Source organism: Osmerus eperlanus, chromosome 6, assembly GCF_963692335.1.
Source record: "Osmerus eperlanus chromosome 6, fOsmEpe2.1, whole genome shotgun sequence".
NCBI lineage: Eukaryota > Metazoa > Chordata > Actinopteri > Osmeriformes > Osmeridae > Osmerus > Osmerus eperlanus.
This window is the reverse complement of record NC_085023.1, coordinates 4,472,802-4,497,257: the sequence shown is the minus strand read 5'-3', so window position 1 is coordinate 4,497,257 and position 24,456 is coordinate 4,472,802. Positions and strand designations below refer to the sequence as shown.

The window sequence follows — 24,456 nt, the reverse complement described above, 5'->3', positions numbered from 1 at the left end:
TATTAAGTACAAACCAGGAAAGGAAAATGGTGATGCTGATGCTTTATCCAGAATGCCTCTAGATGTAGAGACATTAATGAGAGACTGTTCAGTAGAACTTGCACCTGACTCTATTTCAGCTGCTATTCAAGCCATTGAGGTGCAAAATGACACTCCGGCCACATGGACATTGTCAGTAACAGCCATGTTGGTCACAGCACAAGGTGAGCCAGCTGAAGCATCATTCACACCCATACCGAAAGGACAGTTAAGCCAAGCACAAAAGACTGATCCTGTTATAGGCCCTGTATTACAGTGTAAACAGTCAGGTTCAAAGCCACTGACCAAAGAGCTGAAAACATTCAGTCCAAAAACCAAATGTCTGCTCAGAGAATGGGACAAGCTAGTACTAGACAGTGATGGTCTCCTATACAGAACCACAGTTGCCCGCAAACAATTAGTCCTGCCAGAACAGTTCATAAAGACAGTGTTTGAAGAACTGCACAACAACCTGGGTCATCAAGGAGTTGACCGCACAGTTTCCCTAGTACGTGATCGCTTCTTTTGGCCATACATGCAGTCAGACATTGAGCATTATGTGACCAAAGTTTGTTCCTGTGTCAAACAGAAAAAGCCCAGTCGTGACACAAGAGCACCTTTATCCAATATTGTAACCACACAGCCGTTTGAACTTGTGTGTATAGACTTTTTACATCTTGACAAATGCAAAGGCGGTTATGAATATATTTTAGTGATATATTTGTGGTCAAATATATTTGACCACTTCACACGCTTTGCACAAGCCTATGCCACAACGTCAAAGTCAGGGAAAACTGCAGCAAACCTTGTATTCAACGACTATGCCCTGAAATTTGGTTTTCCTTCTCGCATTCACCACGACCAAGGCGGTGAATTTGAAAATCAGCTATTCACGCAGCTCAAGAAACTCAGTGGCATAGCAGGCTCTAGAACGACGCCCTATCATCCAATGGGGAATGGCAAAGCTGAGCGTATGAACAGGACATTGTTACAAATGCTTAAGACGCTAACGGAAACACAAAAGTCGAACTGGAAGGAATCGATCAACAAGTTGATGTACTCGTATAACTGTACACGCTGTGAAGTAACTGGTTATTCCCCCTTTTATCTACTGTTTGGACGGTCACCCAGATTACCAGTTGACATGCTCTTTGGACTGTATTCGGATTCAAGTTTTCATGACCACAGAGACTATGTTGAAAAATGGAGAAAAGGCATGGAAGAAGCATATGCCATAGCAAATGAAAATGCCAAGAAAGCTGCTGATAAAAGCAAAAGACATTATGACACCAAAGTGAGGAGTTCTGTGTTACAGCCTGGCGAGAGAGTTTTGGTCAAAAACCTGTCACCAAGGGGAGGCCCAGGGAAACTAAGAGACTATTGGGAAGACACTATTCACACAGTAGTCAGACAAATGGGTCCAGATCTCCCAATCTATGAAGTAAGACCAGAGAGAGGCAAAGGACGCTCTAGAGTGCTACACAGAAACTTACTCATGTCATGTGACCACTTACCTTTTGAACGTGACCCTGATAAAGACAATGCTGCAAAACACAAAAACAGAAGCAAACCTGCTCGAGACAACCCTGTGTCTGACAATGAGGAGAGTGGTGATGAGTACAGCTTTTACTATGCACCACCTCAGCATCCTGTGTTCCAGCCATCAGACTCTTCCGTTGAAATATTGAGAGAACCTCCGGCGGTGAGACATCAGCTTCCAGAACCAGCACCTGCCGCATCGCCAGAGCCCCCTGGTGGAGACCAACGCGACGTTCCTGACCCTGTTGCTGTGGAGACAACCAGTGAGGAGACGGATTCTGCGGATGGTGATCCACCGGCCCCTCCATCGCCTGCTGCTCCTGAGGGACCAGAGGAGCCATCGCCCCAGCGACCTCAACGAGAGAGACACCCGCCGAGACGGATGACCTACGACCACCTGGGCACTCCATCCTGCTTCAGTGTCCAGCCTGCCCCATCACTGCATCCTGTGTGTCCAGGTTTGGTGCCATGGTTTCCAGCTCTACAGCCATACTACGCCCAGCCGTTTGGTATGTATGGATTACAACAAACTTGAGTTGACATTTTTTGCCATGGACGACCTAGTACGAGAGACTGTCGTCAAAACTACGTTTGTTCCTTTTGGATTATGAATGCAGAAAATGGACTGTTTATGGACTATAGTCTTCAGTTCCAACCTGTGGATGGTTTGCTCTTCTGTTGACGGACTAATGAGTAAACATGGACTCTGAAGAAATTTCTTTTTGGTACAATGTCGAGACGACATTTTTCAAGTGGGGGAGAGTGTGATAGGTTAGAATAGTATAGTTTTCTTTTATACAGCAGTGTATTTCATAAAGTGATTTCATGCTTTAAAAGACAATGGTTAAAATAGGTTTACAATAAATGTGAATTCACAGAAGCCTCAAGGTAAAGAATTGTTCGTTATTTTTCATGTTAGATAAGTATGTCGTTTTGTTTTCAGGTCATTTCAGTCATATTATCGGTTATCAGCCAGAATGCCTGAATCCTGTGTTCTTTATCGATTGCTTATGTCTTTTACCCGCCACTAGGGGATTTCCGTGTTGTTTCTGCTCATTGCAATAAACCCCTGCAAGAGAGAAACAAGTACAAATCACTCTCGTGATTATTTCTCCTGTTTTCAGGTAAACGTTACCAATTGTTGTTTTCTTGTCACCTGTAATTGAGACGTTTTGCACTTGTCACCCGTAATTGAGACGTTTTGCATTGAACCAAGTTATTTTAACTAAGCTAAGTTAAGTTTTTGTGTGTATATTTTGAGAGTAGGGACACCACGTTTTCTGTGCCCATGAACCTGCGCTCCGCCATTGTGGGCCAGTACAGACAATGTGGTGGAAGACTATTTTGATATTTGTTGTATATTATATGTGAAATTATTTGGTCAATGTTGTTGTTCCAAGGTCGGACATTTGAAATGTTGATACAAGTGTGTTAACTTCATTGCAATAAACCCCTGCAAGAGAGAAACAAGTACAAATCACTCTCGTGATTATTTCTCCTGTTTTCAGGGGTGCAACATTGGGAGGGGGGGGGTCTAACTCACTGAGTGATAAAGAGGGGTGTTGGGAGGGGGGGGGTCTAACTCACTGAGTGATAAAGAGGGGTGTTGGGAGGGGGGGGGTCTAACTCACTGAGTGATAAAGAGGGGTGTTGGGAGGGGGGGGGGTCTAACTCACTGAGTGATAAAGAGGGGTGTTGGGAGGGGGGGGGGTCTAACTCACTGAGTGATAAAGAGGGGTGTTGGGAGGGGGGGGGTCTAACTCACTGAGTGATAAAGAGGGGTGTTGGGAGGGGGGGGTCTAACTCACTGAGTGATAAAGAGGGGTGTTGGGAGGGGGGGGTCTAACTCACTGAGTGATAAAGAGGGGTGTTGGGAGGGGGGGGGTCTAACTCACTGAGTGATAAAGAGGGGTGTTGGGAGGGGGGGGGTCTAACTCACTGAGTGATAAAGAGGGGTGTTGGGAGGGGGGGGTCTAACTCACTGAGTGATAAAGAGGGGTGTTGGGAGGGGGGGGGTCTAACTCACTGAGTGATAAAGAGGGGTGTTGGGAGGGGGGGGTCTAACTCACTGAGTGATAAAGAGGGGTGTTGGGAGGGGGGGGTCTAACTCACTGAGTGATAAAGAGGGGTGTTGGGAGGGGGGGGTCTAACTCACTGAGTGATAAAGAGGGGTGTTGGGAGGGGGGGGGTCTAACTCACTGAGTGATAAAGAGGGGTGTTGGGAGGGGGGGGTCTAACTCACTGAGTGATAAAGAGGGGTGTTGGGAGGGGGGGGGGGGTTTCCCTCCAAGTGGGCGTGTCCCTTAGAACGTGACGTCACGTGAAAACTATGAACATGATGTGCAGAAGTCTAAAACAGTGTTCATGCACTAGAGCCAGATCCAGGGCGTTACTCTCACTGACACACTGGAAGTGAGGGACCTCTGAGACTAAAGATCCAGAATGTCCTCTCCACACCACTGGGGGGCGACATTCCTCAGAGGCTGAGAGCAGCAAGAGAGCCAGACAGAGACATGCAGCTGTGGAGGAACCTGAGCAGAGAAGAAGAGCTCCAGTCACAGCCCCGCTCTGCTGAGCCACCAGAGCCTCTCTCTGTGTTGAGGAGACACTCGTCATGGTGGACAAACACAGGGGTTCCCAGAGACAGAGCCCAGGTACTTGAGAGGCTCCCCTCTGCACATCAGGCCGTTCATCACTCCCTAGCCAAGAGGGATGGAGCACACTAGTTCATGGGATTGATGAACTTGGTTGAAGGCTGTGTGCAAGTGAGCCAGTGTGTTGTTTTGTTGTGTGTGTGTGTGTGTGTGTGTGTGTGTGTGTGTGTGGACATGTGGCATCAGTGTTGTTATGATTCTCCGCTTTTATATGAAACAGTCATGCAGTCAGTCCCCATGACCAGACACTGCTACCTTCCGACTGCTGAGAGAAGATGGAAGGAGGTTTGAAACCGAGGGAGGAGGAGCAGGGAGGCAGAGATCCTCCAGAGTGGTCAGCTCAGTGTTGTCAGGGCAGGAGGGGCTCCCTGCTGGGTGGGAGGAGATACAGGAGTCTCAGAGAGACCACATTCCTCCTGCTGACTCCCTCCATGATAACTCACTGCTGTGGGGAGGGGGGAGAGAGCGCTGTTGTGTTGTGGCAGGTTTAAGTGACCAAAATGCAGTGGCAACTTGACTCTTCAGTGAGCAATTTCAACCCTGATACAGGAGTGTCAGTAAGTCTATGCTGGGAACATGGAATTATGTGAAATCAATAGTAGAATAGTTATGACATGTTATGACATGGATCAAAGGGGTTGTGCTCTATATAAACTTCACAGTCTATAAAAAACGTAATGAAAAACAATGAACAGTTCCAGCATTTAGCAATGGTGTGCAAATCTGCTCCCTACTTGTTTGTGCTTCAGGTGTGCATGAGTGGCCCCCTAGTGGATCGCTGGTGGAACTGCAGGTGACTGCTGCCTCAAGCCAAGCATCAACAGTACATAGTTCTGCTGCTCTAAGGAGGGACACTAAAGAGTTCTGCAGAGAAGTCATGTTTTGGTCTCATTAAAAGATGTTAAAATGAATCCATCTCTATCCTCTGTCTGGTCTTGATGCAGATTGATCCATTTTCAAATAACCAACCCCCATCTTACAGTAGCATACTTAAGAGTTCAGGTAAAACAATATTTGTTCACACCATAGACTGTATATGGTTCACACACACCCACAGATATGCAAACACAAACATGGATATGAAAAACATGTACCTGTATCATGGCTACGGTGTAGCAATACCTTGTATACCTCATAAAACCAGACTTTCCAAGATGACCAACTTGAGTAGAACTGGGCATTTATTAACAAAACACAAAAACAGGTTAAATAATGTTGTTCCTCAAACTGCTCACCAGGGTACAGGATAGCTCTAGGCCTGGCAACAGTGAAAAGAGCAAAGGTGGTTAGCATAGGACACAGTTTTCAAGTCTTGTGCTGGACAGTTTTGATGCTGTGTCGCTCCCCAGTCAGCCAACGAGGAGCAGCTGAGCTCCTGTTGGATGACTGGGGAGCAGGACGGTCAAACCAGGCCTGGATCCCCTGAGCTGCCCAGAGCACTGCCAGCGGTGGTGCTTGGCTCTCTGCTGTTACTTGGCTCCCTGGTTGCCACAAAACACATCCTTACCTGCAGGAATGACACATCCTCTGCCCTAAGCTCCTGCTTCTTCAACTGTGTCTGAAAGTGAGGCTATCTTTGTGTTTATTCCTCAAATCTTTTCTTTCATTGTCTCCCTCTTCTCTTTCTCCTCTCTCCTCAGAGCTGCAGTCCTGACCTGCTCTTCCTCAGAGACTGCTGAAGCTTGTTGAACGTTTCCTTTATCTGCTTCTCTGTGTTTACTGTCTGGGTCTGTTAGAGTCAGAGAAGACCTCACATTAGCATTTTGTTATTCATTTAACAATGATGATTCACATATCTTTACTGATCGATTCAATGCCCTTTGATCACACTATTGGCTAACACCTACTGTACTGTACCTCAATGTGTTCTGCAATCTGCTCACACGTTAGTTTAACTTGATTAAAGTCCTCCAGCTTCTTTTCTTCTTCTTCCTCTCACCCTGTGATCCTGGGCAGCTTCGTCTACTGGGACACAGGTGGAAGAATTGTGTTTTATGGAGGTCTGACAGAACGTTTGATGGATGACATCCTCCTCTGGAAGCAGTTCTCTACCTCTGTGTCCTTCCAGTTCTCCATAGAAGCAGAGAAACATGATCACATACAACCTTTCCATTGACACTCCTCTATTCAAAGCCATGTGTGTTTTTAAATGTCCTGTTGAGTTCTTTGTTGTGTCTGTTCCAGATGTCCCCAGGTATGAAGATAGTTGTCCACAGTTGATGAAGACCACATGAACAACTGATATCTCTGTGTTGAGCTGAACTAAGTAATGACTGCCGTTTACATGAAATCCAAAAGTCATTAGACAGGTATAGTAGTGTTTGTGTGTGTATGAGCGTCTACATATGTGTGTTTGTGTATGTGTGCATTTATGTGTGTGCGTTGTGTGTTTGCGTGTGTGCGTAGTTGTGTGTGTATATGTGTCTGTGCATAGTGTGTGTTTGTGTGTGTGGTCATGCTTGTGTGTGTGTGGTGCTTGTTTGTGTGCATTCCTGCATGCCCGTTTGGGTAGGTCTGTCAGGGAATGTGCCAGAGTCCATGAGCTCTTTGGAGAGAGATGCAGGGAACAAGGGAGGAGAGGAGGAGGAGGAGGGTGTGGAGGAAGAGGGTGGGGAGAAGGAGGAGGGTGGGGAGGAAGAGGAGAGGAGGAGGGAGGAGGAGAGGAGGAGAGGAGGGTGGGGAGGAGGAGGGTAGGGAGGAGGAGGAGGGAGGAAGATGGTGGGGAGAAGGAGGAGGGTGGGGAGGAAGAGGAGAGGAGGAGGGAGGAGGAGAGGAGGAGGAGAGGAGGAGAGGAGGAGAGGAGGAAACATGTGTCACCAGTGTGACACAGTCACCTGTGGTATCCCAGCTTGTCAGTATTGTGTTTGTTATTGTTGGTCTCCTCCCCTTTGTGTGTCTCCTTTCCACATGTCGTCAGCTACTCTGTCAGTAGAGTTCTCTGTGGTGGTGAACCTTCAGTCAGCAGATCAGCTGGTTTGGTTGGTCCTCGGGTTCATATTTATTGTGATTATTTATGTATTTGATCCAGGGCCGGCCCAAGGCATAAGCGAACTAAGCGGCTGCTTAGGGCCCCCGTGGCCACCAGAGGGCCACCAAGAGCACATGAAATTACAGTTTAATGTACCGTTTTTCTTCGATTAAACGATGCCCTTGATTAAACGCTGCACCAAAAATACGGTAGGAGCAGCATGTCCTGAAATACCTAGTACTGTAGCAGCATGTCCTGAAATACCTAGTACTGTAGCAGCATGTCCTGAAATACCTAGTACTGTAGCAGCATGTCATTTTAATGAACATTCTATTGTGTTGCACTAGGGGCCCACTAGTGCACTGCTAGCTAAATACGTTTCAAATATCACATCAACATACCTTACTTAGCAAATGACTCTAGCCAGCTAGAGACTAGCTGTTAGTCGGCATTAGAAGGGAAGCTTATGAAAAAATAGCCAGAATGCATGGTTACATTACAGTAGTTAGTCTAGGTGTTTTCGCTATGTAACTGTTCTTGCATTCCTTGCAAATCAGTGTTAATAATTATTGCAGCATAATGGTGTTTAACCACGGATTGAAACACACAAAAATGTGTAAAATAATGCTTTGTTAGCAACAAAAAAAACGTTTTATGTGACAGCATTCTTCAGGTAAAGTGGGACATCTAGTAATGCTTTGTTTATGCTAGAAAAGTAATTTAATTCGACAGTTCTCACATTTTTTATACCAATGCATCACACTGCACTTAAGTTCCCAAGTAAATAACAACTTTCACTGTCATCGAACCAGCTTCCAAACTTGTAAGCGTGACCACTAACACTAGTCCAACGAAATGCTAACGCATCGTGACTAGCTAGCCAGCACATAGACTGCAGATCACTATGTTTACATCAGTTACACTTTATGCCTATTGTATAAGTCAACCCCCACAACTAAATGAATCTTGCCACACCCTTGCAATGTTGCATTGTTGTATATTCTAGAACACAGATTTGTGTCATTGGATACCATCATTACATATTGGAATAGACACATAGATTTTGAATCCTTCAACTGGTGACCCCGACGCTGAAAAGAGGGAGTCCAGAGGGTTCCGGCCCGACCGACGGATCGGGGGAGAGACCCATACACCGGTGCGAGGAGACAGACGTAATCGTCAGAGGCCTCAACATAAAAAAAGGTAAGCAGACACCTGTTAATTCAAAGTACTGCTATTCGGAACTGAGAACCAAATTTAGACGATTACTATGTTTCATCGTACCTAATCAAACCAACAGTGGTGGGAAATCAACCGTTTTTGTGTTTTGTCTTTGTCCAAGGGGAGGTTAGAGTCCTCTCCAGGGGTTAGAGTCCCTAAACTCGTTGTCTTTGTCACACACACAGGTCTATCGAGCGGCGGTTTTGACAGGTTGCCCAGACAAGGTTAAAGCGCGTATGATTGAAAACCCAGACATGGCAGGAGCCCGCCCGGCCGTATGGGAAAACCACCTGGTACATCACCTAAAACAATCTAAAACTATAGCGGACAAAGAAAAGGGAGCGGGTAAGGACATAGAGGTCCAGCTCCTCAAACTCCAACTAGAGGAGGCACGTAAAGCGGCGGGCCAGGCGTCGAAAAACAAATTCTCAGATGGTGCAGCAGCATCCGGCGGTAGTGACGGGTCCTCCCATGCTCCCGGCAGATAATTTATATCCTTTAGATCATCTACAGACATATTCAGCAGCTGTAGGTGCTATGTCTCAGCCCCACCCGAGTTACCAGCAGGGGCTTATGGGGCCCCCTGGTGGACAGTGGCAGGACAGGGGTCGGGGTAGAGCAAGGGGAAGGGGTGGACCGGGGAGATCCATGGGATGCTTTGTCTGCGGACAGATGGACCACTGGCTGCGTGACTGTCCACACGGTGGTCAGGGACAGTCTCAGATGGGGGGTCAGGCTCCTCCCGGATATGGGCGAGGGCAGCGAGGTCTTCATCAAGCACCTTTTGCCGGAGCCGCTCCACAGGGAGGGTTCAGAGGCGGTAGAGGGGGTCCACCGCGGGGGCAGTACCCGGTCAGGTGTCCAGATGACCACTGGATCCCGAGTGAGGACTATCCTGATGCATGAGGGGGCCCGAAGAGCCCTAACGAGCAGGGGCTGGCAGACCCCCTGCTCTCCGTAACTGTGGGTGGGCGGCAGGAAAGTACTGCTATACCTCAGCGTAATGTTCGACAACACAGAGAAACGACAGCCATTATGCACAAAACATGCGGCAGGAGTAGCAAAACTACTTCAAAAATCGGCTCACATAGTCATGGGCCACCCAATCACGGTACTGACGTCGCACGGAGTTATGGCCTACATCAATTCAAACATGTTCACATTAACAACAAACAGGCGCATCAGGATCGACAATGTATTAGGGGCACCAAATGTAACATACACACATGAAGGGATCAATATGGCAGAGGAAATGACAGGGGGAGAAGGTGACAGTCATGTATGTGAACACAGGGTGCAAAAAGAGGTCAAGGTCCGACCGGATCTAAGTGCAACACCATTGGCAGAAGCAGAAGAGGTACTGTTCACAGATGGGTGTTGTTACAGACATCCGGAGGAAGGGTTAAAAGCTGCATGGGCAGTAGTCAGACAGACAGGAGAAGGGTTTGAAGAAGTCAAATCAGGACGAGTGGTAGGTAAGGAGTCAGCACAGCTGGCTGAACTAACAGCCATGATTAAGGCTCTCGAAGGAGCCGAGGGCAAAACTGTAAATATCTTCTCCGACTCAGCATATGTAGTGGGCGCACTCCATGTGGAACTGAGTCAGTGGCTGCGGGCGGGGTTCTTGACAACCACGGGTACACCCATTAGACATGAAAAACAAATGAGACAATTGGCCAAAGCCGTCCTAAAACCAGCTCAAGTCGCAGTAATGAAATGTAAAGGACATGACGGGTCTAAAACTAAGGTAGCCCTGGGGAATGAAGCAGCAGACGAAGCGGCCAAGAAAGCTGCTGGTTATCTCCCCATGTATATAATGGTTTCACAGGAGATGAAACCGGATTTGATGACACAGGTAATCGAGGCTCAAGAGGCCGCCTCCCCACAGGAAAAAGAGGTGTGGAGACAAAGAGGAGCACAAAAAGCCCCCTGTCCGGTGACAGGGGCGGTGGAAGGTCAGACCCTTCTATGGAGGGGCCCGGACGGGCGCCCAGCTCTGCCGGCAGGTATGCGACAGGACATATTTAAACAGAGTCATGGGTTAGAACACGCAGGATATAGAGAGATGATGGTGCGTCTTACACATTGGTGGCACCCTCATCTACCAGCTATGGTGGCTAACTATGTGGCTGAATGTCGGGTGTGTCAGGAGTATAATGTAAGACCAACTCTGAAACCACATCAAGGAATGTTTCCACTACCAAAAACCCCAGGTCAGGAAATAGTCATTGATTACACCGACATGATAAACTCAGTACGTGGTCATCGCTACCTTCTCGTAGCGGTGGATGGGTACACAGGATGGCCTGAGGCTGTCCCCACAAAACATGAGGATGCAAAATCTGTACGTACATTTTTGACTAGCACTTATATTCCGTTCCATGGGTTCCCTAAACGAATCAGGTCAGACAATGGGTCACACTTCAAAAACAAACATCTCCAATTGGTAGAACAAAGTCTGGGGTTGGTGCACGCGTTTGGGGCAGTGTATCATCCCCAGTCACAGGGAAAGGTTGAACGCATGAATCGAAATCTGAAATGCAAGTTGGCCAAAATCTGTGCAACAACTAACATGAATTGGGTAGATGCTCTCCCTATTGCCCTAGCAGCCATCAGGAGTTCAGTGAACACCTCTACGGGATTCACCCCATATGAACTTCTGACGGGGCGACAGTTTCCGGGACCGGGAGCTGGGCTGGACCTACTGGAGGCGGAGGGTGAGTTGGCGCATCAACCATACTATGATCAGCTGTCTGCTCTGGTATCATCCTTCTCCAAACAGGTACAGGAGAAACGGGGGACAGCACAGGATCCAGTCAAGGCCTTCACTGCTGACTGGGTGTGGGTGAAAGCCATTAAGAGAAAGTGGACAGAACCTCGGTGGACAGGACCATTCAAGGTAATCGAGAGAACCTCGCACGCCCTAAGGGTGCTGGGGAAAGGAAGTACGTGGTACCACTGGAGCATGTGTTCTGCTGCTCCAGAACCCAGTCGTACGTTGCAGGAGTTGGTGGAGAAGGGCCAGGAGGGCCAGTGAACCGTTTGCTATTTTCTACGAATTTCTTACAATTAATATACTTGATCCCGTTACTCGACCGGACAACTCCACTACTAAACCAATTTTAATACATCAAATGACTGGTATCCACTCTGTCGACTACTCCCAACTTAGTACCTCAGACGTTATCATGTTGGCTACCGGAGGAGTGGGGCAGAACCTGTGGCTGGGGTGGTTGGGCCCCAGGTGGTTGGGCGCCCCATTTTATACAGTGAACCGGCACCCCCTTTACCACAAACAGACAAACCAGGGTTTAGATGCATGATAGAACTACTGTCCGGGATAGAGTCTCGCAATTGTAGTCAGCTCAGTAAGATCTTCCCACCCATATCTAATTACACCCGTCCTCCACCATTTAGGCCGGGGCCTCACCTACTGATTTGCTTCTCCCGTAACAGTTCTGCTAGTGCCACTCGGGCGGTGGGGACAATCCCTAGGGACAGGTGTAACAAAACTTATACCATGAACATCATTAAATACACCCTGTCCTGGGCACGCGCGGATTTATATTGGTCCTGTGGGGGAGGTTCTCTGTTGCCCAGGCTACCAATAGGATGGTGGGGTCGATGTGCACTCGTTCGCCTGGCAACACCGGTTTTCTTCCTAGGTCATAAACAAAGTAATACAGTATCCGCTAGGCAGCGCAGGAGCACCAATTTTGATCTAACCAAGGATGGCCTTACCTACATAGACTCTATTGGAATTCCCCGGGGGGTTCCCGACGAATTTAAATTGGCTGACCAAATCGCCGCAGGTTTCGAAAACATACCTTTGTTGAGTGCTCTGTTTCCCATCACCCCAAACAAAAACGTAGACCGTATTAAATATGTCAACTACAATGTCTTGCGACTGGCGAATCTGACTAGGGATGCGGTAGAAGGACTGGCAGAGCAACTCTCTGCCACCTCACTTATGGCTGTTCAAAACCGTTTGGCGCTAGACATGCTATTAGCTGAGAAAGGGGGGGTCTGCGCGATGTTTGGTGAAGCCTGTTGTACATTTATCCCCAATAATACTGCCCCGGATGGATCGGTGACTAGGGCCTTAGAAGGCTTGCGTACATTATCCAAAGAAATGCACAACAATTCTGGAATTCAGAATCCCCTCAACGATTGGCGAAATAACACTTTTGGTCGTTGGAAGACTATGATTGTCTCTGTCTTTCTCTCCATATTTGGTATGTTGTGCATGTTTGCTCTGTGTGGGTGTTGTTGTATCCCATGTATCAGGTCCCTGTGTAACAGGATCATTGTCTCGGCTGTGGAGAACCCGACGAAGGGGTTCCAAATGCCGTTGCTGGGGCTGGCTGACCAGGAAGAGGAGGCGGTGGTTGGTCTGGGCTATGTTGATTGATCTCTGGTGTTTTCAGAGATCAAAAGAGGGATTAAAGAATGTATAATACATTATAACACATATTCTAGAACTGTAATCACCAGCTGCATATCAGGCACAGCACTAACTATAATCCCAGTTATTAATATGTGTGGCATTTTAATCACTGAATGCATCACGGGCACTGTGCACGAGTGAATATAACAACAGGATTTATGAAGGATGCATGTCTTAAAGTTATGTATTGTGCTTATTAAAGTTATGTCTTATGAAACTTAGAAGTGTGCTCAAGCTTAAACATTGGGTCTCACACTGGGTGTGTGAAGCAGGCTGTTCTTTGTGTCTCTATCTCTTCATTTTCAGAAACAACCTTGAAACTGGGTGGAGACGGCACCCGAGCAGGTGGGACGCGTAGGCAAGAACAACTCCCTGATGCACGAGAGAACAAGCTCAACCCTTTTTTGATACTTGTGTTTTCAATTGCATTGTATATATGATATGCTGGGGCAGGGAAAGATAGCCAGTTGGACTTCGTGAACCAGCCCAAACTCTGTTGCGGGTAGGGAAACGTAGACAACCCCAGAGCTCTGTACTTGTTGATTTCCAACTGCTGCATTAAAGCTGATATTATCGGACCTCTGCGACTCCAGACTACTCTTTCTAGAACACAGATTTGTGTCATTGAATACCATCATTACATATTGGAATAGACACAAAGACTTTGAATCCTTCAGTAGCTCCTAAAATACTGTGTATTCCCATTTCATTCCAACATGAAAATGTTCCTAAGCCCTAAAACCATTTACAGAAACACCACTGGGGTGAGTTAACAGCTTTTTTGTAAGTCTACTGGAGCCTCTAGCAAAAAGTGTCCCACATTACCTGAAATCACCCTATTGCCTCCTAATGTGTAAAGGTGAAGCGTCTGTGAATGATATCCAGTCGAAATAAACCTGATTCGTGTAAATGGGCAAATCATAATTAAATAAGGCAATATGGAACACCAACGTCATCGGTTTATTTTCAAATGTGGGTGCGGGACAGCTTTTTAGAATCTATATAACAGTGGATACCGCTGTTAAATATATTTTTCTTGAAACAAAATGTGTGGTGGGGGGTACACATTTTCACTTTTCAAAACGTGATTTAAAACAGTTCATTTACAATTAAATGTTCGCCCCTGTTTAACACTGATAACAGACCGTGCACGGCCTGGACTCTTAACAGACCGCGTGTAAAGAGCGCCATCTGCTGTTTGATGACGTTTACTGTATTATGACGTAATTCATCAAATAAACTATAAAAGGCCGTTCTGATCACTGCTCTCATTTCTTATAGAAAGTTTTCTTGGAAAAGGATTTGGATCTCTACGACGCTTTCACCTTGAAGAATTTGTATTGGAAAACAGCAATATTGTAATGTAAGTAAGTGTTCAGATTGTTTTGCACCTAGGAGATATGGGGACTTTTTAAAGTTGTAAGGTTTCAATTTAAAAGACGATATTCTCTGGTAGATATGAAGGTAGTTTATACATTAATCTGAAAAAGTTATTGTAGCCTATTCTGTGTTCTTTGGAAAAGTAAATAGAGCTATCTTCAAATTGTGCTGTCTGCTGTTTGATGACGTTTGCTGTATTATGACATAATTCATCAAATAAACTACAAAAGGCCGTTCTGATCACTGTGCTCAGTTTTACGTGAACATTTTCTTGGAGAAGGATTTGGATCTCTGCGACGCTTTCACCTTGACAAATTCGTATTGGAACACAGAAATATTTTTGTAAGTAAATGGTCTGAATGTTTTGCACCTTACAAGTTGTAACAACTTTTTCATTAGGGTTTAAATTTCCAAGACAATGTTCTCATGTAGATATGTAGGTAGATATTAGATTATTCTGAAAAAGTAATTACATTCTCTGTGTTCTTTGGAAAAGTCTGCCTTTTCAGGGGTCAGGTGTGAAAGCCTCTCTCTCAAATCGGACTGCAACAGCAAGTGTGACCTGAGGCAGTCTCTGAGGAAGAGACATGGACAAAGATAAGAAAGACTCATCTCAGCCCGGGGTGAACGAGGGAAGAGAGGGGAGTCTGTCTGGAGACAAGGGGACCTTCATCAGGGTGTTGACCGTGAGGCCTCTAAGTTTGGAGGACATGGACCTGGTCGAGCCCTCGGATCTGCCCCCTCCTTCAGTACCCGCTACTGGGTCAAAAGACCAGCTGGAAGACCTGGAGGTTGCGTCCACTTCCCAGGGCGTCAGTGGAGTGGAGAGAATGCCCCCCGGCACAGCCAGCAGCAGCACCACGTCTGCCAGCCAGAGGGCGATGAAGACAGCCTGCTCCTCAGCCCTGTCGAGCCGCACCAAGCTGCCCATCTCTGTGATCAGAGCGGTGTTGCAGCTGATCAACAACGACAGGCTGCCAGACCTGCTGCTCGACTTGGACGCCAGCCGAGATGTTCCAGGCGCCCAGACCTGCAGCAGATCAGCTGCTGGGCTGCTATCCCAGGAGATGCTGACCAAAGTGTCCTCCATGCTGCAGGCTGACACAGAAAGCCAGGTGGCGCTCAGCAGACAGAGTGGAACCCCCTCTCCGGATCTGCAGGTGGAGGCCAAAGCCAGTCTGGGCTCTGTGGCAGCTGAGGTGATCGTGCCGGTCATCGGCAACGTCTTAGCAGCCAGGGCCGCAATCCAAGAAGAAGCTCAAGGGCCTGTTACCTTTTCCTCTGTGAGCTACTTCCTCTCTGCTGTCTGTGCCGACGTGCAGACTCTACCGCTGCTGAGGAGGTCAGGGAGCAGCAGTCTGTCTTCTGGAAGGTCCCTCGGAGAGCTCCTGACCACCATGTCGAGGACCAACGTTGTCCAGGCTGTGGAGCAGAAGCTGGAGGAGCAGTTTGGGCCGTGTAGGAAGGAGCGCTCGTCCACATCGCCATCCAGCCAATCAAGAACTGAGGATTTGCTCATGATCCCTTATCTGGGGAGCCGTGGCTCTGGACATTCCCTGGCCAGTGACCTGGTCGATGGGATCATTGAATCCGTGAAGAGTGCTGTTGAGTTACTGGACAGCCAGTCTTCATCATCCAGAGCAGGGAACAGCTCCTCCCTCACAGGATGGGACGCATTGGATGTTTCCTCTCAAGTCAAGAAGATGGTCTGCAAGGCAGCGGCCAAACTGACCCCCCTGGTGAGCTCTTCCAGGATGGGAGATGTGACGGCGGACGAGAGCGTCTCTTTGATGAACGAGACGTCTCTGGAAAGTTTGCCCCCGTCTCTCATCAGGCTTCTGTTGATCCGGTCTGTCGACACGGTGACAGCAGCCTGCAGAGCCATAAGTAGTGAGTTCTGCTATCGGGAGAGCGTGAAGAACGAAGGCTTGACCAAACTACAGCAGCTGGCCAACGAACAGATGTTGGCCTGTCTAAACAAGGCCGTAGAGGAATTGGAAATCGATGAGCTCGTCGAAGGCATCTCAGCCATCCTGGATCATTCGCTGATCCTAAGGCGTCCGGAGATGTCCTTTTCCCACATCTACCGCTCCTTGTTTGTTGACTCCCTCCTGCCAGGGAGTGGACACAGAACCACCGAGGTCCTGGAGACCTTGATTTTCTTACGTCCAGAGGGCCCACCCGCAGCCGGGCAGAGCCTGGCTCATGACACGCGAGTGGGAACCATCATAAAAGAGTACGCGACCAAAGGGAAAGATGTGTTCCAGCAGGCCTTGAGGAGAGCGACTCAGAAGCTCTCTCGCCAGCCGGCGACCCCTCGTGGCTCACCTCATGCGGCCAATCCAGAGAGCTCAGAGCGTCCATCTCTGCTGGTCTCCTCTGAGAACTGCGAGAACCTGCTTGGTGCGATCCTAGACGATCTCCATGAGGTGGTTGAGCAGCACAAGGCCTCAGCAAAGGCGAGATCTGGTGGCATGAAGTTCTGGGAGCAGGTCCACTCCTCCAGCCAGCAGCTTTATGACAGCACACTGAGGACCCTGCAGAAAGCTGCAGACAAGCTGTCGGCTCTTGAAGAACGTGTATCTGAGATCGTCCCTCCGAAGGCGTCCATCTCTTGGACCAAGAGGACCCTTGGGGTGATTCTCGGTGCCATGAGAGCAGAAGTAGCCGCTTCAGAGTGCTCCAGTGCTGAACTGAAGAGGAGTGAGGACGGCCTCCTGACCTGTGCCCTCTTGGACTCCATACTGGAGAATCTCAGCCAGTTATGTGAGGACGAAGAGGGTCCAACAGTCTCCAACGCCGCCGTAGGACTGGACTCCGCCGGATTGGACGCGCTCCAGATCAAGACCGCCTCAGAGAGTCTGCTCGCCAACGTCCGTCGGCTCCGCCGGCAGACAGCCACCACCGGCCTGCATCTTCAGAGCCCCGTGAGCTCCACCAGATGCACGTCAGAGCTGATGCTGCCAGAAAGCCCCCCGATGCCCTCCAGACAGGAGCTCATCCACAGCTTTGCTGAGAGCTCGGTTAAGAGTCAGCTGCAGAAGAGCCTTGAGCTGAACCTTCCCTCGACCTCCAGCCTGGCCTGCCAGGAGACCCTGGACCGCACGGTCAGGATCCTGACGGAGAGAGTGATGGACACTCTGTGTGAGTCTGCTGCTGCAGCTCCGTGTCCTGGGGAAGATCTCGGTGAGCTCAGCCCTGCAGCGGTCATCATGGATGCTGGGACAGCGTCGACCTCTGCAGGAGAGACGAGAAAGGCCAAGAAGGGCTTGAAGTGGTGGAGCCTGCCGAAGAAAGCCAAGCTCTTCAAGAACAAGGTGGGTTATTTATGTAATAGAACTTATAGAGCAGAGCTTATAGTATATCGTATGAGTACAGAATGAATGACCATGGGTTGGTTATTCATGTAATGGAGCATGTATAGAATGAAGAGGCAGTGTTGGGACTGAGTGGCTTTTGTGGTTCTTAATCCTGATGCTTTGGTGGACTGAGAGGTCTTGTCATAGTTTCCATAGATTCCAGCATGTTCTGTGTTTTCCCCTGCAGTTCCTGAAGAGAAAGACGGAGCCCAAGAAGCCCTCAGCCCAGGAGGAGCTTCCCCCCAGCTCTCACGTCACACCTGGTGAGCGACCACCACGGCTTGTCATCCTTAATGAATCACAAAGTGATCCTGTAGATTTGGCTAATTCAAATCTGACAGAGCCTAACTTCAAATTCACCAATTTAAAATGTTGTCTTGTCACAGGGACTAAGTGTGGTTCGCCTGCCAATCTGGAGCTGTCGAAGGACCACGAGACCAAGCAGGAGCCCCCTAGACGTCCTCTACACGTACGAATGTTCCGTGCGCTTCGAAAGTCCATCGCCAAGACATTCGAGATGTCTGGGAGCCAGTAGGACGGCCTACTGATTTAAGAGGGTGGTGGAGGAGAGGATGTGTCTAAGGGGGAGAGGAGGGTGTGTCTAAGGGGGGGAGGAGGGGAGAGGAGGAAACGTCGGACCAGTTGCGACATAATGTTTTCAGCAGCGCTAATGTTGTGGTTAATTCATCACCAAACAACGTCGGGGGATTGCACAAACACCGTCATTACCTGTTTGTCTGATACTGCGGGTCAGAGAAGAAGTAAGCTGCAGTCGTTTGGCCTGGCGCTAAGCACTGCATGAGCACTAAGTGGAGGAGGAGGAGGGAGGGGCGCGGCGGGGGCTTGTGAGCGCCGCGGAGCATTTCAGGGCGAAATTCTCACAAGAACTCAAATAAATGCCCCGTCAGATATCAAAACACATTTGGGGGGAATTGATGACAGAGTAATTTTTATTCCTAAATATTGATGAATGAAGAAAAAATTGGGCTCCAGCAGAAGGGGCACTTTTCTCATCCAGGGCAAAAGGGCAGGTGCTTGAGCACCACTAGGGGTCTATCTGTGCACGTGCCTGCCTGGAGGATTTGGGGATAGAACTCTCTCTCTACCCTCTGAGCCACAGCCGCCCATCCCGGCACCCACAGCACTTTACATTATGCCTCTCATTCACCCATTCATACACACCCACTGCGACAGAGCTGCCATGCAAGGCTAGCCTGTTCATCGGGAGCAGCTTGGGGTCCAGTGTCTTGCTCAAGGACACTTGGACACACGGCCTGGAGGATCTCCAGGAGGCTGATGTGGGATGTTTGTTCTGGTTTCCTGCCTCTCGGTTCTTCTACCCTGCAGGTCTCCTTGCCCACTTTCTCCCGGACAACGTAAGGACCGTTGCCAAGGAGCCAGAAATGTACTTTCAGCAGTACGGACGAGGACTGGGAGTTTCTCACCTGGCTGGAACTCGCTGGGCTGAGTGGATATCAGGAGAAGACCATCACAGAGACTCACTGCCGTCCGGAACACTCTACTGTATCTGATCATTGTCAATAAACAAGTTATATTGCTGTTGGAGTGTAACGGTCCTGTTTGTTTTCCTAACAAACCTATAGCACAGGGAGGTGCGCGTTGACTCAGAAAAGGAAAGGTTCTAAGATTCTGATGTACTTATGTGTGTGTTGTGTTCAGAGGTGTCAAAAGTATTCACATTCATTACTCAAGTGGAAGTATAGATACTAGGCTTTAAAAATACTTCTGTAGAAGTTGAAGTATCAATTCAAGCTTTTTACTCAAGTAAAAGTATAAAAGTACTGGTTTCAAAACTACTTAAAGTATAAAAGTAAAAGTAGTAAGGGGACAAAATGCCATTAAGGACAAAAGCTTAGGCACAGGGGTCTATAATGCACGACCCCACCTCCCCCCCAAAAAACATTTTTCCAAAGGCCATAATGACTTGTTATATTGAAATGTTAATGTTGAAAAACGTGGGCTGCACCTGTTTATGCCCATTGAAAATGAACGCATTTTAGTACAATGCAAATACATTAAAGAACCATATGTGTAGCCTACTACTAACATTAACATGTGTTTCATGGAGCGGAAGATATGATGACTAGTTGCCTATAAGTATAATGCTGCAAAACGTCAAACTTCAGAGGTATGTTATCAATAGCCTTTATTCAAATTAGACGGCGAGTTTGTGAAAGCCATTAGCTCGTGGTAGCCTACTTGGGTGCGCAGAGCTTGCAGCGCATTCGAAAGGAGTTGTTTTTGCATCCAAACATGTGTGAAGGAATGATAACATACTGCTGATCAATGCTGCTATACCAATCACTACCTGAGCAGACATGTTATTGGGCTTTTCTTGAGTTTCTCTTTGTTTCAGCAATGTGCAGCTCCTTTATATGTGCAAATATTGTTCCTTCAAAGTGAGATACCTTTTGAGCACTATAAAACTAAGAAAGATATTAATAGGATATTATTACCTTATACATGTAAGGACTAAAAGTCTCCGTCAGGAAGGGAACTGTCCCTAGAATAAGACTTTGAGGATAGGTGAATGATATCAGCAGTAATTGGTTTCTGGTCACCAGGTGAACCGAGGAAGCCGACATGAAGGCTTGTGAGTCTCCTGAGCGTGGAGTCTGGATCTTGGTTGAACAGGAGAACATGAGTTTGGGTCTTCTCGTCTCTTTACCTTCAACTCTAGTTTACGGTCAACCGGTGTTCAATCAACTATTGTTGCCTCAAGACGATTGAATAAAACGTATGGTTACATGGCTTGCTTCTATGTGTGCTCAGTGTCAATGCAGACTGCCTTCATTTTACAGTTGAAAACCTCAGGATCGCCTCTGAAGCATTAGCCCCTCCAGTGACTTGTACTGCTACCTAGCATGTTCCTGACAGCAGCAGAACTATGTTCTGTACCAGCTTGGCTGGAGGCAGCACGGTCCCCTGCAGTTCCACCAGCAATCCACTAGGGGGCGGACCACACACGCACAGCTAATGCACAAACCATCAGGGAGCAGATTGAATCACCATTGTCAAACGCTGTGACTGCTAATTGTAGGTTCTTAATTATGTTTTTTATAGACTGTAAAGTCTATCTAGATTGCAACACTTTTGAACCATGTCATACAATGCCATAACTTTTATAATATTGATTTCACATATGAATATATCAAGGTTGAAATTGCTCGCTGTTAAAAGAGTCAAGTTGACACTTCATTTTGGTAGCTCTAATCTGCTACAGCACAACAGCGCTCTCCCCCCTCCCCACACCAGTGACCATGCTCACGGCCCGGACCCTTCCGGAACAGCACAGGGTTTCCCTGGAGCTGCTATCCGGAGCAATGAGAGTGATGTATAAGACCCCATTGATATGTTAACACGACGGAACCTTGATCACCACTGGGTCTTCTGAGCCCTCTTGCTGCTTTCCCATGACCATCCTCTTGCTCCTAAGAGGTCAAACCATCTACGACACAGACCTGATGGCCAGCCCCCGTGTTCCTGTGAAAGACGCTTCTTTCACCATCTTCAAGAAGGTTGACGAGGGCATGTGTGGTCCCGACGGCGTCAAGGTCATTGTGGGCCACCACTACGACCACTTTGAGAGCGTCAAGGTCATGCTCATGGCCCGGGTCCTTCCGGAACAGGACAGGGTTTCCCTGGAGCTGTTTGGCTGTGACCACTAGCTGACATCCACAATGTCCACAAAACAACAAACCTATCATGGAAGCGGGTCTCAATATCACCCGATCTTTCTTTCAACACATGCACCCTGGTGTTCACATACAAGATGTACTTTGCCTAAACCTGCAGTAGACCTCATGTTCTGTTCTGTTCCCTCTGATCTGTCTCAAGCCTCCTTCATGCTGTTTCTCTGTCTCCTGCCTCTGGCTCTCTTATGGAATGCTCTGCAGGGTTCTAAGGTGCTTGGGTTCATGTGTCTTTTTCATTGAAGAATTGAACCACATGGAGAGTCTAAAAGGGTTCTTGTCTTATCCCTCTGCTGCATTGTGCGCCGTGTTACAAAACGTTTACATTGAAATGATGCCACATTTGAACTTTGATGTTTTGATTTGATTTGAACACATTTGATGTTTGAATACTGTACTTCAACTGTTTGGACCCTAGTGTAGCAGAGACTATATATTTTCAGTTTTATGTATACAGTATATATGTATATATATTTGTAAATCAAAATAATGAACACTGACACGTTATTTTCAGTAAATCCCCATAAATAAAAAGTCAACCACAAAAAAAGACATGGCTACAAAGTACATTTTCTTTTGTGCTCAGGCTCTGTGATGGACACAGGTTATGTCCAAGGGGTCCATATTGATGATATTGCCTGGTCCTCAGGTCCCTCTCACTGTTGGGGAGCCTCTCTAGTCCTCCTCTTCTGAGGAGGCAGAGCAGCAGGTAAAGAGCTTCCTCATTCGACGGAGGAATCCTCTCATCCCCCCCCTTATCTCCTCCCCTCCATCCTCCTCCTGTTGTCCGCCCACTGAGGAAGAAAACCTGCATTAACACTGTATCTGCATGTTCTCCACACAGCTTCCTGGTATCTGAGAAGTGTGTATGTAGTAGAACTTGTGCATGTAGCTTCCTGGTATCTGAGAAGTGTGTATGTAGTAGAACTTGTGCATGTAGCTTCCTGGTATTTGAGAAGTGTGTATGTAGTAGAACTTGTGCATGTAGCTTCCTGGTATCTGAGAAGTGTGTTTGTAGTAGAACTTGTGCATGTAGCTTCCTGGTATCTGAGAAGGTACTCACCAATGCAGCTCTCCTGTTCCACGTCAGCTGGGACCTCACTGGTCTGTGAACAGACAATACTAAGCATGTGAGACCATAAGCTATACTGTAGAGCAATGGCATAAACTTCCAAACTGAAGCATATTCATACCACATGTACAATGGTATTATTCAGTCTGGTGAAACTTGTCAACAAAAGAATGATTTAATGTTCACACCATGAGGAGTCTTGGAGCCTCCTGAGGGAAGACACCATGGATGCTCAGCAGTGGCTCATCTTCTAGAAGCAACAGCATCTTGGCAGAAGCTCCATCCAGGGTCTTGGTGCTGGTGAGGCCAGCCTCTAGATCCAGGGTCTTGGTGCTGGTGAGGCCAGCCTCTAGATCCAGGGTCTTGGTGCTGGTGAGGCCAGCCTCTAGACCCAGGGTCTTGGTGCTGGTGAGGCCAGCTTCTAGGGCCAGGGTCTTGGTCCTGGTGAGGCCAGCCTCTAGATCCAGGGTCTTGGTGCTGGTGAGGCCAGCTTCTATAGCCAGAATCTTGGTGCTGGTGAGGCCAGCCTCTAGATCCAGGGTCTTGCTGCTGGTGAGGCCAGCCTCTAGATCCAGGGTCTTGGTGCTGGTGAGGCCAGCCTCTAGATCAAGGGTCTTGGTACTGATGAGGCCAGCCTCTAGGCCCAGGGTCTTGGTGCTGGTGAGGCCAGCCTCTAGATCCAGGGTCTTGGTGCTGGTGAGGCCAGCCTCTAGATCAAGGGTCTTGGTGCTGGTGAGGCCAGCCTCTAGATCCAGGGTCTTGGTGCTGGTGAGGCCAGCCTCTAGATCCAGGGTCTTGGTGCTGGTGAGGCCAGCCTCTAGGCCCAGGGTCTTGGTGCTGGTGAGGCCAGCCTCTAGATCCAGGGTCTTGGTGCTGGTGAGGCCAGCCTCTAGATCCAGGGTCTTGGTGCTGGTGAGGCCAGCCTCTAGATCCAGGGTCTTGGTGCTGGTGAGGCCAGCCTCTAGGGCCAGGGTCTTGGTGCTGGTGAGGCCAGCCTCTAGGGCCAGCTTTGAGGCCTTGCCTCTGTCCAGCTTCCCCTCAGCAGCATGAGCCCCAGCCTCCCTCAGGGTGAGGTCGAGGCCAGACTCAGCCAGAGAAGCTGTGGACAGCTGAGATGTAGTCAGATGTCTGTTCTGACTGGTCTTCATGTCAGCTCCAGCACTGGCCAGGGCCTTGATCTCCTTCTGGTCCTGGATGATGGCCTTGATGGTGAGGCCTTTCTCCATTGAGGTAGACCAAGACTGGAGGGAGAATTAAGGTTCAGTTGCCATTGAAAACAATCTTCCATTTTGGTCACGATTACACTGAACCCAAAGCCAACTATGAATCAATGTGCTTTCTTCACCTTTTCTGCCTGGGGATCAGTGTCCACGGTGATGCTCTCCTTGAGGCTGAAGGAGCTCTCAGCACCTGGCTTGTTATGACCCTGTTGATAGACAGTTCAAACAGTGAGACTTAGTTTAAGACCTAGATTATGCCCACATGTTCTGGAGCTGTCGTGAGAGAAACGTGAAATGTGAGTGATTTTGACATCTATAAGCTCCAGACTGAAAACACAATGACCTTGTTCCCCCTTGCCACCTCATCCACCAACTTCCTGGTTGCCTCCAGAGAATGCAAGTTGTAGCTGTCATTCAGCAGGCAGAAAGTGGAAGACTCCACCTCAAACCTGTCAAAGACAGCCTTCACCACATCCCGGGCCAGAGCTGAGGTGATGAACACAATCTTGTGCACCGGGACGTCCCCGTACGGAGCCAGGACAGAGGTGACGGTGTCCTTCAGCAGCCACCGGATCTCCTCCATGGCGGCCTTGGCCCTCAGCCCGTCTACGGAGGTCCAGGTGGTTCCTCCCTGGGTACCTCCACCCAGCAGGTGGCGGAAGGTGATGGTGACCAGCCTGGGGGTGAGCTCTCCAGTTTCCTGCAGGAGACTGGGAGCTCCGGGGACCTCAGAGGTGGAGTGAGAGGGCATCAGGCTGTGAGGAAGGCCAGAGAGCAGATGTCTGACCTCGGTCTCTACACACGGTCTGAACATCTTCATACTCCTATGAAGTCCCTCCATGGTGACCTTCACCAGAGAAAAATA

The 24,456-nt window shown here is 48.4% G+C and overlaps 2 protein-coding genes across 2 annotated transcripts in view; both read left to right on the top strand.

Annotated features, from left to right (window-relative positions):
• The window catches only part of LOC134021968 (NACHT, LRR and PYD domains-containing protein 12-like), a 248,064-nt gene that overhangs the window by 110,890 nt on the left and 112,718 nt on the right, over nucleotides 1-24,456 (top strand).
• Nucleotides 15,018-18,124, top strand: LOC134021972 (uncharacterized). Its single transcript, XM_062463103.1, has 3 exons — nucleotides 15,018-17,544; nucleotides 17,774-17,849; nucleotides 17,973-18,124. The coding sequence occupies exons 1-3, from the start codon at nucleotides 15,058-15,060 to the stop codon at nucleotides 18,119-18,121; spliced, it is 2,712 nt and encodes a 903-aa protein (XP_062319087.1). The 5' UTR covers nucleotides 15,018-15,057; the 3' UTR covers nucleotides 18,122-18,124.

Coding starts and splice junctions, on each gene's coding strand:
- LOC134021972 (XM_062463103.1), top strand. CDS start 15,058: ATGCCCCCCGGCACAGCCAGCAGCAGCACCACGTCTGCCAGCCAGAGG. Junction 17,545..17,773: donor CCAAGCTCTTCAAGAACAAG/GTGGGTTATTTA, acceptor TTTCCCCTGCAG/TTCCTGAAGAGAAAGACGGA. Junction 17,850..17,972: donor CAGCTCTCACGTCACACCTG/GTGAGCGACCAC, acceptor GTCTTGTCACAG/GGACTAAGTGTGGTTCGCCT.